The 17,291-nt window shown below is 39.6% G+C and overlaps 1 protein-coding gene across 2 annotated transcripts; it reads left to right on the forward strand.

Moving 5' to 3' along the window:
* The first annotated feature begins 3,460 nt into the window (after nucleotides 1-3,460).
* Nucleotides 3,461-17,190, forward strand: fscn2a (fascin actin-bundling protein 2a, retinal). Of its 2 annotated transcripts, none has more exons than XM_048181975.1 (6): nucleotides 3,461-3,965; nucleotides 4,054-4,874; nucleotides 15,387-15,543; nucleotides 15,970-16,091; nucleotides 16,189-16,356; nucleotides 16,463-17,190. In XM_048181975.1, exons 2-6 carry the CDS (start codon nucleotides 4,055-4,057, stop codon nucleotides 16,666-16,668), a joined length of 1,473 nt encoding a protein of 490 aa, XP_048037932.1. In that variant the 5' UTR covers nucleotides 3,461-3,965; nucleotide 4,054; the 3' UTR covers nucleotides 16,669-17,190. The 2 variants fall into 2 exon arrangements, with proteins under 2 accessions (XP_048037932.1, XP_048037942.1); XM_048181985.1 differs by having other exon boundaries at nucleotides 3,462-3,965; nucleotides 4,131-4,874.
* The last annotated feature ends 101 nt before the right edge of the window (nucleotides 17,191-17,291 follow it).

The raw sequence follows: 17,291 nt of genomic DNA on the forward strand, positions 1-17,291 counted from the left end.
TAGAATTAGTTTCCAAGTGAACTAACATGCTGTGAACACTAAATGACTTGCCTGAGGTAACTGTAATGCTCTGTGAGATATTATTCTCAAGCTGTTTTATTGATGTCTTTCCGCAGTTGAAACACTGGTTGAGAGAGTCCATGCATATCTAGATAATCTGCTCTTCTTCTGCGCTTTTTCCTTTTGTACCGGTTATCAAAGAACGTTGCTTTACCGCACACCCCCTCTTGTGGAATGGAGTGTGAATCGCATGTGACTGACTGTATTCGTTGACTGATTGTAGCTTATTAGTAGAAAATGCAATACCTGAAGTAGGTGTGTCAGATAAGGGTGACATACAAAATGTTTGGAGTTCTCCAGGACAGGTTTGGGATCCACTGGTCTAACCGAATTAACTGAACCGTGACGTCCGTACATGTACCGTTACACCCCTAATGTTTATGCAATTCTTTTACACATCACATTTTTTTTTTACACTCAAAAACTCAAAAACACTCAAAAAATTCCAAAACCATATAAAGGGTTAGTTCACCCAAATATGAAAATAATGTCATTTATTACTCACCCTCATGTCATTCCACACCCTTAAGACCTTCGTTCATCTTCGGAACACAAATTAAGATATTTTTGATGAAATCCGATGGCTCAGTGAGGCCTACATAGCCAGCAATGACATTTCCTCTCTCAAGATCTATAAAGGTACTAAAAACAAACTTTAAATCAGTTCATGTGAGTACAGTGGTTCAATATTATAAAACAACGAGAATATTTTTAAAAATAATGACAAAAGAATGACTTTTTAACAATATCTAGTGATTTAAAAACACTGCTTCAGAGCGTTACAAATCTTTTGTGTCGAATTATCGGATCATGTATCAAACCACCGAACTGCTGAAATCCACTGTTTCGATTCATAAAGCTCCAAAGCTTCATGAAGCAGTGTTATGAATTCGGGCCACCAAAGTTATTATTTTGTTTTTTTTTGGCACACAGAAAAATGTTCTTGTTGCTTTATAATATTAATATTGAACCACTGTACTCACATGAACTGATTTAAATATGTTTTTAGTACATTAATGGATCTTGAGAGAGAGAATGTCATTGCTGGCTATGGAGGCCTCACTGAACCATCGGATTTCATCAAAAATATCTTAATTTGTGTTCCGAAGATCAATGAAGGTCTTACAGGTGTGGAACGACATGAGGGTGAGTAATAAATGACATTATTTTCATTTTTGGGTAAACTAACCCTATAAGTTGGGGGGAAAAACCTTTCTAAAACCTTCAGTGCTTTTGAATAACATAAATACAAATTAAAACATCATCAAAAAATGTAACTCCTCTTAACCAGTTTGTCTGTTTTGCATGGATTTTGAAATGTAACATCTAGAGATCAAAAAACTGACATGCAGATCAAGTTTACTAATTGGCCAGAATTGTGGCTAATTGTGGTACAGACTGTGTACTATTTTACAATAGTACACACTCTGTAACCATTCATGGAAAAGTGAGTTCTGCTGCTATTTGGTATGTTGTTTTGTAGCACTGTGTAACCTGTGGATTAACTAGGATTTGGTCTCTTTACGACACAAATTGTTACATATTACTTGATTCAATGTACTTTAATACTCTTGGTATACACAAAAAACATTTTAATATATTTAAATGTTATTCTCTTTCTCCAAGTTTTAGTAAAATTGGGAGCTTAAACTTCCAAAAATGTGTTTGTTCACCTCCAAATATGAATGAATTATTATATGAACTGTTTTATCTATGGGGAGTTTTCCTGACTTCGGCCCAGTACGCTGGGATCAGCTCCAGCATTGATGGATGAGCTATACATTTTATAAGAGTCACAATTTTTGCAAGCCTGTTTAAAAAATTAAACTTATTACATGGAATGTAGTCATACATTTTTAGTTCGTTCTCCAAGGAAGCTGATGGTGGAGTGGACTGTGGAGAAAGTGGTGAATGCCAGCTTGTAGAGAAGCTTTATGTAAATGAAATGCAAACATTCTGGATGGCCGACAATCGCTTTGAGGTTGAGGCAGTGTGGTCTGTCATGAGCATTTCAAAATCTTTAGTGCTTAAATCGTATAATTACATTACTTTATTATAATTAAATTAGATTTCAAATGCAATTTGCACAATTTCATTGTACCTAGACTGTGGCTAGATTAACGTTTATACAATTGACACTGTGTGAATACTTTGGTCATTTATTATAAATATAACCACACTGCTGCACAATTTTTATCAGTCCATTTATGAGTTGTGTTTCCAAGGTACCAGTCCAATATAACAAGAACATGTGATGAAATAATCACTGGATTTGCCAAACTTTGCCCGGTGTCAGGATTATGTTCTGTTTTATGGATTTTAGTTTGTTTTTCATTGTTGTTTTTTTTTTGTGTGTGTGTTTCAGTTCCTGTTTTTCCACTCTGTTTAGTTGTCATGGTTTCATTCTGTTGTCATAGTTGCTTATATTGTTTCATTAATTCTTTTCACCTGCCCATAGTTTAGTGTTCATTATAGTCCTCAGTTTGTTCGGTTCTTTGTCTGGTGTTGTTTGTTTATAGTGTATACTGTTACATTTGTTGTGCCTTCTTTGGATTATCTGCTCATTGTATTTTTGTTTCGATTTGTATATTAAATTTAAAGTGCTACATATTAGATCCATTTTGCATCTCATCATATTCATTCATGCCTGACTAAACATTACACCAGGTTTGTTGCATCAAATAAATGCTAAACCTCTTTATTTCACAATAAATGGCTCATGCAGGTCTCTTCCTGTCTATGTGGGCAATTTTTTTGGATAGAATAATGTAAGTTCAGCAGTAATTACAGTAAGTACAGTAATGTTTGGACCCTTTGTTGTTTAGCCTAAGGGTGGCTAGTTTGACTCCAAATGTTGCTTTGTAATTAAGTTTCAAAATTTAATTTAAATAAATCACTTTTCTTTCAACAAGTTACATCCTTTGTGTCCCAATTTTGTGGAATCTTCCATTTTTTTATATAGTGGTGAAACTGTGTGAATAAAGGGTTAAACAACATTTAGCATAGCTAAATATTTTCAGTCATAAAAATGTTACTGTATTTATTTATTTTTTTTTTCAACAAATTGAATGTCAGTGTAGCAGATTGTTAAAACAGTGAAACTGACATACTTGATTAGGACCAATGAGGTGGGACAGGCAAAAATCACCACATTGAAGTTTACCTGACATATCTGATATTGCTCTATGAAATAAACTTGTTTAAATACAGTAATAGGACTGAAAGGCACCAATTTGTACCATATGACTCTGAAAGCTTGTAGTAAGGTCACAAATACCCTTATAAGGACAAAGATCAGTAGGTGCTGTGTGAGAGGTTATTCATCATGATCATCTGTACCTGAACTACAGGCTAAAGAATACATATTTGACTGGGAAATAAGGAAGGTCAAATAAGCAAAGTTTGAAAAGCTCCTCAGAAACTACCATATAAAGGCAAGAATTAAAGAACAAACTTGCAAAACATATTAAAACATGTATTATATTATTTGTCACCATAAAAAGAAATATATATTCAAGAAGGGATACAGCAAGAGAGACTGGACTGGGGCAGAAAGGACAGAGAGAGCAAGATAAATCTGCCAGAGGACAAAAGGGAGGAGTCAGAGACTTGGTGTGTGATGTCAGCAGCTTGTTGGATTGAGGTGCTGCGCCCTGCTGAGTTTAATCCAGGCTGATTAGGAAGCAGCAAGCAGTCACCTGTGTGAATGCAGAGAAGTAGCTAAAGATAACCTTGTGTAGCCTGGGACTGCTGCTCTAACGACAAAGAATTTAACACAAGGAAACTCACAAGGACAACAGCATTGATCTGTAGTTGAGTCACAGTTGACAAGGGAAGCAACGGGCAAGAAACTCAAAATTCAGAGCAGCGAAGAAGCTTTAAATGACCTTGTAATAGCATCCAAGGTGAGGTTCTTTTTTTCAAGGGCATATTGCTTTCTTTTCGGCATTTTTAAACTAATCTAATACAGTTATTTGCGAACCGCCTGATCAGAATGTCCACAAACGGAATAAGCATGGCTCTAAAGCTCCAGTTTGGACTTATTAATTCTGAAAATCGTTACCTCACAGCAGAGGCATTTGGGTTCAAGGTAAATGCATCTGGAACAAGCATGAAGAAGAAACAGATCTGGACCCTGGAGCAAGACCAGGACAGCCAGGTGGTTTTCTTGCGCAGTCACCTTGGACGCTATCTGGCCTCGGATAAAGATGGCAAGGTAAGCTGTGAGGAGGAAGTGCCAAATACAGACTGCCGTTTCATGATTGTGATGCAGTCAGATGGACGCTGGGCCTTGCAGTCTGTGCCGTACTTGCGTTATTTTGGAGGCTCTGCAGAATATCTGTCCTGTTTTGCCCAGACCATTGGAGAGTCTGAGCTGTGGGCCATGCATCTCGCCCTTCACCCACAGGCCAACCTGCTAAGTGTAGGCCGCAAGCGCTACGCTCACCTGTCCATCGCAGACAACGAGCTCTCCATGGACAGCAACATCCCCTGGGGTGTGGACTCCCTGATCACCTTGGTCTACATGGATGGGAAGTACAGTCTGAAGACCTGTGACAACCGCTTTCTCAGCAACGATGGCAAGCTGGTAATGGAGAACGGGCCAAACACCAGTTTCACCCTGGAGCTCAAGTCTGGCAAGCTGGCCTTTAAGGACTGTGGGGGCAAGTACCTCTCACCAACAGGCCCCACGGGCGCCCTGAAGTCTGGCCGCTGCTCAAGAGCAGGAAAAGACGAGCTGTTTGAACTGGAGGAGAGCCATCCACAAGTTGTTTTCCAGGCAGCCAACAAAAGATATGTGTCTATTCGTCAAGGTAACCAATGATTGTGCGCTTGTGTTGACATATCATGGTCACTATTATTGGTTTAAAACAAGGGTGCTCAATCCTGTTCCTGGGTATCTACCTACTTGCAGAGTTCAATTCCAACCACGATTAAAAAAAAACACCTATCAGTAATTATCAAGCGCTCCTGAAGATCTTATTTAGCTAGTTCAGGTGTGTTTGATTAGGGTAGGAGCTGAACTTTGCAGGGACATAGGCTACTTCACACTGTTAGTCCAAATCCAATTGGAATCTGATCTAAAATTTTGTCTTATTTGAATAGGATTTGAAACCACATACAAATGTAGCTCAAAACAGATTTTTTGCCGTTCATTAAATCTGATCAGATTTCATTTGGGTAAATGCACAAAAATCTGATTTAGACTGACAGTTCGAATGAGGCTATAGATCTCAAGGAATAGGACTGGGCACCACCCCTGGTCAAAATGATCTGTAAGTACTCAGCAACATGGCTGAACAATAAAAAGTGGGTTCTTGAGCCAGCTCATCTATATTTAGGGCCCAAGCGAAAATTCGCGCAGGGCCCTCTTGTTCTTCTAAGGATTATTAGGGCCCAAGCGAAAATTCGCGCAGGGCCCTCTTGTTCTTCTAAGGATTATTAGGGCCCAAGCGAAAATTCGCGCAGGGCCCTCTTGTTCTTCTAAGGATTATTATTATTTTTTTTTTTTTTTTTTTTTTTTATTTTTTTTCCGTCTTCCGGGGCTTTTTGGGGGCCTTAACATGCTCAAAAACTCTTGAAAATTGGCACACACATTGGAATCCGCGGCCATTAGGACGCCGGAGAGGCTGGTACCCGGGCGTGGCAGGGGGGCTCGACAGCGCCCCCTTGAAAAAAGTCTGAAAATTTGGTCCATATATTAAACACGCTTGCACGTATTAGTATGAAACTCAGTACACATATAGACCTCATCGGGCCGAACAACTTTCGTGCTCTAAGTTAAACACCACGCCAACAGGAAGTCAGCTATTAAGGGTTGTTTGAAAAACGCATGCTCTGGAATTTGATATACTCCTCCTAGACGATTAATCCGATCGCCACCAAACTCGGTCAGCATGAAGTCAAGACACTGATGATTAAAAATTGCCAGGGGATTTTTGATATCTCGAACGGTTTGGCCGTGGCGAGGCAACGAATTTATGGCGAGAAAAAGGAAACAGGAAATGTGTTATAACGTCTGCATACATATATTGATCTTTATGAAACTTCACGAGTGTGTTCGTTATAGGAGTCTGATCACATGGATGTGACTATTGTGAGTCAAAGTTATAGCGCCACCAACTGGCAGCAGGAAGTGTATCACTTTTTGAAATGTTTTGAGATCACCCTCTTATTTTTACCTGATTTGCTTCAAACTTCATCAGTGTAATGTCAATACACAGCAGATGTAGACCTATGACAGGATTTTTGATATTTGAAATATTGTTGCCATGGCAACAGGTCAAACTGTAATAATATTCTTGAGTGTTTTTGAGGCTCTTAACATGCTTCAAATTGCATGAAACTCGACACACACATCAATATTGTCAACCAGTAGACATGGACAAAGCCATAGAAATGGGCGTGGTGGAGGGGCTCAGTAGCGCCACCTTTTGACAAAAGTGGGGGGGTTAGTTTTTCCTACAATCACCAAACTCGGTACACATATTGTTCTCATCAAGCCGGACAATTTTCTAATTTACATTCATTAGCTCCGACCAACAGGAAGTCAGCTATTTTGGTTTGAATGTTAATTTTTTGAAAAAACAGGCTATGAATTTTATACTACTGCTCCTACAGGGTTTATCCAATTTACACCAAACTTTTTTTAACTTGTTGCTAACACATTGAAGTTGTTTAATTGCAAACGGATTTTGGATATCTCAAACGGTTTGGCCGTGGCGAGGCAACGAATTTATGGCAAGAAAAGGGAAACAAAGTGTTATAACTTCTGCATACATTAATTGATTTTGATGAAACTTCGGCTTAGTCTTCGTTGTACAAGGCTGATCACATGGATGTGACTATTGTGATTCAAAGTAATAGCGCCACCAACTGGAAGCAGAAAATGTGTCACTTTCAGCATACATTGAGATCACCCTCTTATTTTTACCTGATTTGCTTCAAAATTCATCAGAATAATGTTAAAACTTGGCACATGTAATCCTTTGAAAATGGGCAGGGAGGAGGGGCTCTATAGTGGCACCTTGTAGTGCAGTAAATGTGGAGTGAATTTGACATAGTCCTTTGATGTTTAACCGTTTTAAGTGCCTATTGCCCGCTGTGCACAGTTGCCCTGAAGCCACCGGGGTGGCGGTGCCACCGGGCTTGGGCCCGCCATCGCTGCTCGCAGCTATATTTATTATTTTTTTTTTTTTTTTTTTTTTATTTTTTTTCCGTCTTCCGGGGCTTTTTGGGGGCCTTAACATGCTCAAAAACTCTTGAAAATTGGCACACACATTGGAATCCGCGGCCATTAGGACGCCGGAGAGGCTGGTACCCGGGCGTGGCAGGGGGCTCGACAGCGCCCCCTTGAAAAAAGTCTGAAAATTTGGTCCATATATTAAACACGCTTGCACGTATTAGTATGAAACTCAGTACACATATAGACCTCATCGGGCCGAACAACTTTCGTGCTCTAAGTTAAACACCACGCCAACAGGAAGTCAGCTATTAAGGGTTGTTTGAAAAACGCATGCTCTGGAATTTGATATACTCCTCCTAGACGATTAATCCGATCGCCACCAAACTCGGTCAGCATGAAGTCAAGACACTGATGATTAAAAATTGCCAGGGGATTTTTGATATCTCGAACGGTTTGGCCGTGGCGAGGCAACGAATTTATGGCGAGAAAAAGGAAACAGGAAATGTGTTATAACGTCTGCATACATATATTGATCTTTATGAAACTTCACGAGTGTGTTCGTTATAGGAGTCTGATCACATGGATGTGACTATTGTGAGTCAAAGTTATAGCGCCACCAACTGGCAGCAGGAAGTGTATCACTTTTTGAAATGTTTTGAGATCACCCTCTTATTTTTACCTGATTTGCTTCAAACTTCATCAGTGTAATGTCAATACACAGCAGATGTAGACCTATGACAGGATTTTTGATATTTGAAATATTGTTGCCATGGCAACAGGTCAAACTGTAATAATATTCTTGAGTGTTTTTGAGGCTCTTAACATGCTTCAAATTGCATGAAACTCGACACACACATCAATATTGTCAACCAGTAGACATGGACAAAGCCATAGAAATGGGCGTGGTGGAGGGGCTCAGTAGCGCCACCTTTTGACAAAAGTGGGGGGTTAGTTTTTCCTACAATCACCAAACTCGGTACACATATTGTTCTCATCAAGCCGGACAATTTTCTAATTTACATTCATTAGCTCCGACCAACAGGAAGTCAGCTATTTTGGTTTGAATGTTAATTTTTTGAAAAAACAGGCTATGAATTTTATACTACTGCTCCTACAGGGTTTATCCAATTTACACCAAACTTTTTTTAACTTGTTGCTAACACATTGAAGTTGTTTAATTGCAAACGGATTTTGGATATCTCAAACGGTTTGGCCGTGGCGAGGCAACGAATTTATGGCAAGAAAAGGGAAACAAAGTGTTATAACTTCTGCATACATTAATTGATTTTGATGAAACTTCGGCTTAGTCTTCGTTGTACAAGGCTGATCACATGGATGTGACTATTGTGATTCAAAGTAATAGCGCCACCAACTGGAAGCAGAAAATGTGTCACTTTCAGCATACATTGAGATCACCCTCTTATTTTTACCTGATTTGCTTCAAAATTCATCAGAATAATGTTAAAACTTGGCACATGTAATCCTTTGAAAATGGGCAGGGAGGAGGGGCTCTATAGTGGCACCTTGTAGTGCAGTAAATGTGGAGTGAATTTGACATAGTCCTTTGATGTTTAACCGTTTTAAGTGCCTATTGCCCGCTGTGCACAGTTGCCCTGAAGCCACCGGGGTGGCGGTGCCACCGGGCTTGGGCCCGCCATCGCTGCTCGCAGCTATATTTATTATTTTTTTTTTTTTTTTTTTTTTTTTTTTTTTTCCGTTTTCCGGGGCTTTTTGGGGCCTTAACATGCTCAAAAACTCTTGAAAATTGGCACACACATTGGAATCCGCGGCCATTAGGACGCCGGAGAGGCTGGTACCCGGGCGTGGCAGGGGGGCTCGACAGCGCCCCCTTGAAAAAAGTCTGAAAATTTGGTCCATATATTAAACACGCTTGCACGTATTAGTATGAAACTCAGTACACATATAGACCTCATCGGGCCGAACAACTTTCGTGCTCTAAGTTAAACACCACGCCAACAGGAAGTCAGCTATTAAGGGTTGTTTGAAAAACGCATGCTCTGGAATTTGATATACTCCTCCTAGACGATTAATCCGATCGCCACCAAACTCGGTCAGCATGAAGTCAAGACACTGATGATTAAAAATTGCCAGGGGATTTTTGATATCTCGAACGGTTTGGCCGTGGCGAGGCAACGAATTTATGGCGAGAAAAAGGAAACAGGAAATGTGTTATAACGTCTGCATACATATATTGATCTTTATGAAACTTCACGAGTGTGTTCGTTATAGGAGTCTGATCACATGGATGTGACTATTGTGAGTCAAAGTTATAGCGCCACCAACTGGCAGCAGGAAGTGTATCACTTTTTGAAATGTTTTGAGATCACCCTCTTATTTTTACCTGATTTGCTTCAAACTTCATCAGTGTAATGTCAATACACAGCAGATGTAGACCTATGACAGGATTTTTGATATTTGAAATATTGTTGCCATGGCAACAGGTCAAACTGTAATAATATTCTTGAGTGTTTTTGAGGCTCTTAACATGCTTCAAATTGCATGAAACTCGACACACACATCAATATTGTCAACCAGTAGACATGGACAAAGCCATAGAAATGGGCGTGGTGGAGGGGCTCAGTAGCGCCACCTTTTGACAAAAGTGGGGGGGTTAGTTTTTCCTACAATCACCAAACTCGGTACACATATTGTTCTCATCAAGCCGGACAATTTTCTAATTTACATTCATTAGCTCCGACCAACAGGAAGTCAGCTATTTTGGTTTGAATGTTAATTTTTTGAAAAAACAGGCTATGAATTTTATACTACTGCTCCTACAGGGTTTATCCAATTTACACCAAACTTTTTTTAACTTGTTGCTAACACATTGAAGTTGTTTAATTGCAAACGGATTTTGGATATCTCAAACGGTTTGGCCGTGGCGAGGCAACGAATTTATGGCAAGAAAAGGGAAACAAAGTGTTATAACTTCTGCATACATTAATTGATTTTGATGAAACTTCGGCTTAGTCTTCGTTGTACAAGGCTGATCACATGGATGTGACTATTGTGATTCAAAGTAATAGCGCCACCAACTGGAAGCAGAAAATGTGTCACTTTCAGCATACATTGAGATCACCCTCTTATTTTTACCTGATTTGCTTCAAAATTCATCAGAATAATGTTAAAACTTGGCACATGTAATCCTTTGAAAATGGGCAGGGAGGAGGGGCTCTATAGTGGCACCTTGTAGTGCAGTAAATGTGGAGTGAATTTGACATAGTCCTTTGATGTTTAACCGTTTTAAGTGCCTATTGCCCGCTGTGCACAGTTGCCCTGAAGCCACCGGGGTGGCGGTGCCACCGGGCTTGGGCCCGCCATCGCTGCTCGCAGCTATATTTATAATATTGAGATTGTTCCTCATAAAACTGATAAAAGGTTCTCTGCTGATGTAACACTAAGTCTATGACACATAGTTGTTAGATCTTTTTGTAGGCGCACTGGCCATGTCAAATCAATTGTCCTTTTTGTTTGAAACATCATAACCTTGCACACAAATTACATGACATTACATAAACCTAAATAATTGCACACTTGTAGACATAGACATGTAGCTTTTCCCAAGCCCTTCAATGTGGTCATTTCCTGGATGATGCATGTATACGCATTACAAAATCTCAAAGTGCAAAATTTTGAGGACATCTAAGTCTGGGTGCATGGCCTTCCACTAACACAATTAAATCCTCTGTGGGAAGCAATCAAATTAATTAGATTTGTCATGCCCAATGTGTGTCCACTTCAGATTAAACCAGACACAAATGATTTATCAGACACATACTTTTTGCATAGATTTAAATGGACAGTTTGCCCAAAAAGAAATATATTTTTTGTAATCATTTATTCATCTTTATGTCATTCCAAAGCACTTCAACTTTATTACAATATGCAGGCCATTGTATTTTACAATGCATAGGGAATTCAACTTTCAAACATCAAAAAAGTATGGAAATCTCCATGAAGTAGCCTATATGACTTTTTCATAATACGAGTCGTGTACTGTAGTTTGGCTTTGTGTGAGGAAAAGATATTCAAATATTCAGATAAAAGATATTCTGTTCCCCTCTAGTGGGTTGATTTTCAGAAATGGATCTGTAAGCAAATCATTCAGACCAGTTTTTTGACACAGCTAACAAAAATATGTTCTAAGAACATTTAGCTAATGTTCCTATTAAGATAACATTAATTCTGAATGTTATCTGAACGTTAGTTCAAAAATTAAGGGAACATTCCATTTCATCATTTTGCAAACATTATGGGAATGTTACTTTTTAATATTCTATAAACATTCTGAAATAAGTAGTAAATAGTATTGTTAAAAAATCGTTAGACAGACATCCAACTCAAATGAATGTTAAGCTAACAAGTTTCTCATGAAAGTGTCAATGAGAGCGAGGGAAGTTATCCCTGTTCATGGAATATAGCAAGTCATATGCATTACTTGTCATCAAATGTTATATTTTTAAGCATGTCTTTCTGAATGCCCTGTGCAGAATTCTTCATCCATCCTCTTGAGAACCCACTGTTCTTCTCCAGTTTAGCTCAAACCCTACTCAATTATACCTGAACCAGCTAATCAAGCTCGTCAGGATTGCTTGAAAATCACAGTCATGTCCCGAATCCAATGTTAGCTTCACTTCCTGTCTCTTGAGATCCCTTGAAAACAGGATAGATTCTTCGCTGCCTTTTTACATACCACAATCCTATGTGTTTCATTTGGTGACAGATGAGCAAGACAAAGAAAGATGGCATCTAAAAGTTTGGGTTTCTGGTCAGTTTGTGTGTAAATGTACATACATTGACCAGTGTTTTTCACTTCTGATGTCATTTCTAGTGAGAAATTAAATTATTTTGCTGTAGATCATTAAACTGTTACACTGCCAAACTCTTAGCTCTATTATCATATAGTAGAATACATGCATTAAATGGCTAACAAAATACATAATTAAACATCTAAATGTCAGTGTATATTTTTTTCACTGCTTGGTTATAGAACCATAATGTCTATGCAATTAGTCTATTAACTATGTAGAGTAAACATACTGTCCTGCAGAGTTCAGCTCCATCCTCAAATAAACACACCTAAACCGGCTAATCGATTGAAAACTACAGGCAAATGTGTTGGAGCAGGGTTACACCTGATGTCTGCAGGAAGGTAGCTCTCCAGGAACAGGATTAGAGACCCCATGCCTTAAAGCATCAGTGTATCATTGTACTTCTAGTTCCACCAAATGGAACTGCATTGGACAAACACACTGCAAAACATAATTTTCTATTTCTGTCTGTGCATATTATGGATCATGACACCAACTGCTTATTATGCCCCATATATTTGCATTGCAGTTGGCAAATAAGCATCATGATGCTGGGTGAGTGTTAGGGATTACTCCAGTAAAAGGCTTAAAAGAACAGTCAAGGGATATTTCTGAAGCATCTAATTTGAACCTCAGCCTACACAATCTGGTCACTTCGACTAGTTGGAATAGACAGTAGAAGTTTACTGGTAATGTTATTTAAACTACAGGTTCAGAGAGAGTGAAAGAGATAAACAGCATGATTACTGGTTTAGTGGGACTCAGCCAGGAGCACAGAGTAATGAGGTGTTACCAGTGGATTGCCATTGGATTAGCAAAAACCCTTTGAGTCACTCGTGTTTGTGAATGAGGATCAGCCAATCATAATCAAGAACTGAAACTATGAAATCGTAGAAAAAGAGCGCATGAGAGAAAAAAGACGGAAAGCACGGATGACAAGTTAACAGGTTAGCGAAATGCTAACGTATTGTTATTAGACTTAGATTAAAAGCTAGAGATGTCAGATTAATGTGATAGGCACTATTAGACAATATCAGATATATGGTGATGAGTAAGTTATATTTAGCAATATAAACAACGAGGAATGACATTAAATAGAGATTCAAATCAACACTATACGGAGCTACAGAAGCAAACCACTCAACAGCGAGGCAGACATGATCAATCAATCAGCAGCACAGACAGGAGCAATCCCAATGTATATAATTGAATTTAGAATGCTTTTTAAAATCCAATTCCTGAATTTGAATTGAGGTAGTAAATAGGATGGACCAGAACCGCATCTCAAAAGTAGCTATGAGCTGGAGACCACCTGGGAAAAGGAAGCAAAGAAGGCCAAAGACAACCTGGAGGAGGACTGTAGAAGCCGAACTAAAATCACTACACCTATCATGGGGCGAAGCACAACATGCTGCAAGGGATCAAATAAGATGGAAGCAGATTGTCATGGCCTTATGTTCTGTAGGGAACTATGAGACATAAGTAAGTAAATAGGATGCAGAATTGAAATTCTAAATTGAATTTAGACTTCCAGATCTTCTCGGGCATGAGAATTGCTCCCTCGAGGATCACACAAGGGACTTCTTAGATCTGATGTGCCTTACTCACTATCCCGACCGCTTGCTATGTGTCTTTTACAACACTTTACACAATGAGCAGTCGAAGGCATTCCTGCACATGGAATGTCCTTGTGGGATTATGTGGAGCCTAATAGGAGAATATGTGGAGTGGGTGCTGGTGCAATGTGGATCTCAGTATACCTGCATCACAGATGAGGACAATGCCAGCCCCACTTCGGACCCAGAGCCCAGCCAGCCTTAAGCCATGGCAAGTAAGGATTAGATGCCAGAGCCCACTGCAGAGCCTGAGCCCACCATGAAGGGAGAGCCATAATGTTTGCCAGAGGTCAGTTTTGTTGAGCACATTGCAGAGTCTGACCAGGTGCGTGAGTCGACAACATCTGTCACGTACAGGTATATTAGTAGAGTTAGAGGGGATTGGAGCCTCTTCCACACTCCTGTTGCTGAGGTGCATACAATAAGCTGGGTCTCCACAGAATTAATATTTAATTAGCTGGATGATGAAATGTTGCAAGATCTCTGGTCTCTGCTGATCCTATCTAGTTCCAAGTTGTCCTCCTCATTGCTGGTTCAGTCCAGTTCCAAGTATTCTTCATCGCCACTGGTTCAGTCCAGACTCAAGTCTTCTTTGTCGCCACTGGTTTAACACAGCATTAAGTCTCTTTTGTAGTCCAGCACCAAGTCGTCTTCATTGCCATTGGGTCTGCCCAGCCTCTCTCGCCCTCCTCTTCTGCCAAAGCCATCCAGTTCCTCTGTCTCACCTCTGCTGTCTCCCTTCAGTCCCTTGGCTCCTCCTTTGGTTCTACCCTGATGCTTGGATCCACCTTGGGTTTCCCACTCATCAGCTCTGCCATGGTCTAAGTATCCCTCAGCTTCAGCTTTAGCCTCAGAGTCTGGATGCCATCTCTGACCTCCAACCTATCACCTACACCTTGGCTCAACGCTCCCTTGGCTCCACCATAGTCTGTAATCCCTCAGGCTGCACCAGCTCCTTTGTCCCTCTGGCTCCACCTTGGTCAATTGTCGCTCTGGCTCTGCTTTGGACTTCTGGATCTCCACCTCTCTGGCTCCGCCAGGCTCCTCCTTCTCTCTGGTTCCACCATAATCCTCAGTCACACCGACTGCACTCAGGTCTGCCAAGCCCTTATCTCCACCTCAGTCACACGCGCATACAGCTCCACCTTGGCCCTCAGGCCTTCAGTGTCTCCCTGGGTCTTCATCTCCTCAACTCTTCCTGGGTCTCCAATTTTCATGACTTTTGATCTGTCAGTAAGCCCTCTATTTCCTCAGTTCATGGTTCTGTGTCGTTTTTCTCGCTCTTGGTGGTTATTAAATCCTCTGTTCATTGTTCATTCTGGGTCATGCATCTCTGTTTTGAATTAAACTACACAGCCACCGTGACAGCTATACAGACATAATGTTGTGTAAAATATAAATGCTGTTGACTGCAAGAACGTTTGAAATTGTTTTATTTATTTATTTTGTTTTTAAACGGTAAGTGGCTCTAAATGGATTCTCAGAAAGTACATGTTACTAGCTAAAAAAGAGAATTAAAACTACATGAGGAGACAGCCATCAGTTTGAGGACAGAGTTTACCAGTCGACAACCTGATGCATTTGTAGAACTTCTGCCAAATTTATATCTGCTGTACTATTTACTTGCTTTGTAGTTTTGTAAAGGAACCAAGTCATTGAGATGCTTGCCATGATAAATTTCTTTGTTTCCAGGTGTTAGCATCTCAGCTAATCAGGATGATGAGACAGACATGGAGACATTTCAAATGGAGATTGACAAGGAGACTAAGAAGTGCATGTTCAGAACCAGTGGCGGAAATTATTGGACACTCGTTACTCACGGAGGGATTTTGTCTTCAGCCACAGAAGTGTAAGGAGTTGTTTTATACATGCATCTCATTAAAACAAACAACTTGAAGAAACATGACACTTTTTAAACTTGGAAATAAAAATGCTTTAGGATATTGAAAAATATGTAAAATCAAAGTTATGATGTAAAATTAAGAATACATATTTAAGATTCTATACTATTTCTATGTAACTAATCAAACATAAGCAAATTTGTTGTGACTATTTTAATACTTTCACTGAAGCACATTTCTCTCTGGAACATTCTCAAAAATAAATAAATAAATAAATAGAGGAAATTCCATAGATGAAAAAAAGTCATACAGGTTTTTGAATGACATGAAGGTAATTTTTTATTTTGGGGTGAATTATCACTTTAACATGTAAATATAATATAATATACAGTATTGCATGGCAATAATCTTGAATATGTGCATTCTTGTAACAGAGAAGAAAACACCATGTTTGACATTGAGTGGTTGGGCCGACGAGTCGCTTTGAGGGCAAACAATGGAAAATATGTCTGCACTAAGAAAAATGGACAGCTTGCTGCTGTGAGCGATTCTTTGGGTGAGTGAAACTGATTCTTTTCTGATCTTTTAATAAACTGTCAATACTGGATACACGCATAACATGAGTCAGATAAATCCTCTCATGTGTTCGACAGGGGAGGACGAGCAGTTTGTGCTAAAGCTGATTAATCGTCCTATCCTGGTCTTGCGCGGGGAGAACGGCTTTGTGTGTCACCACAAAAATTCCAACACACTGGACGCCAGTCGCTCTGTTTATGACATCTTCTCATTGCTTTTCAGTGATGGAGCATACCATATAAAGAGTGAGTCATATTCTGTGAGCTGAGACTGACCAGAGTTTCACTGAGCAACACAGACTCTGTTGAACACAAAATTCCTGATCTATGTCTTCTTTTCTCTCTACCACAGGTGGAAATGAAAAGTTTTGGTATGTCTCCGGCAGTGGTCTGGTGTGCACAGATGGGGACAAACCTGAGGATTTCTTCTTTGAGTTTGTGGAGTATGGACGGGTTGGCATCAAGGGTCAGAATGGCAAGTACCTGCGTGGAGACCAGGGAGGGACGCTGATGTGTGACGGGTGCAGGGTGGACGCCTCTTCCCTGTGGGAGCACTGAGTGCTGTAACCAACCAGAGACACAAATACAGACTCACTGAGAAACAATACATTCTCGGTTCTCGTACTGACACCTGTTAAACTAATGACTTTACAGGAGAACGTTGTTCATTCATTTTCTTTCTTCAGTCTTTTTTGTGAGTGAGTGAAATATCTGTGGTTTTATCTGTTTCTAATTACTGTAAATGTTAGTGTCACCCTTTGATTCATCAGAAAAAAAAACAATATTACACTTTACTTCTTGTCACTTTTTAAAATCAGTTGCAACTGAGGTTGGTTATTGAGGCTGTTAAACTCTTCAATTTAAAGGTGCTCTATTTGAGGCAGGGATTTTAGCACCTTATAAATTAAATGATATACTTTTAACAAATGTGTTTGTCAGAGGCCTACAGGAGAAAGTGTCCCTGGAATTTTATTTCTAAATTGACAATATGTGACATAAACAGTCGAAATTATGACAAAGTTTGTGGCAAAATAAAAACTCAGTAAGAGTTTGTGACTCTTACTGCATAAGAGTCAAACACGTCCAATTGTCTTTCAGAGTTTTATTTCTTGCAAGAAAGGTCAAACAGTCAACAGAAACACAAGTAGCTGCAGAGTGTAAGACAAAGAATGAAAGCTTCC

Source organism: Megalobrama amblycephala, linkage group LG1 (assembly GCF_018812025.1).
Source record: "Megalobrama amblycephala isolate DHTTF-2021 linkage group LG1, ASM1881202v1, whole genome shotgun sequence".
NCBI classification, from domain to species: Eukaryota; Metazoa; Chordata; class Actinopteri; order Cypriniformes; family Xenocyprididae; genus Megalobrama; species Megalobrama amblycephala.

Bases quoted from the DNA above. Each gene is read 5' to 3' on its own strand.
- fscn2a (XM_048181975.1), top strand. From the start codon at position 4,055: ATGTCCACAAACGGAATAAGCATGGCTCTAAAGCTCCAGTTTGGACTT. The intron at 4,875-15,386 runs GTAACCAATGAT...CTTTGTTTCCAG, and splicing joins ATATGTGTCTATTCGTCAAG to GTGTTAGCATCTCAGCTAAT. The intron at 15,544-15,969 runs GTAAGGAGTTGT...TTCTTGTAACAG, and splicing joins TTGTCTTCAGCCACAGAAGT to AGAAGAAAACACCATGTTTG.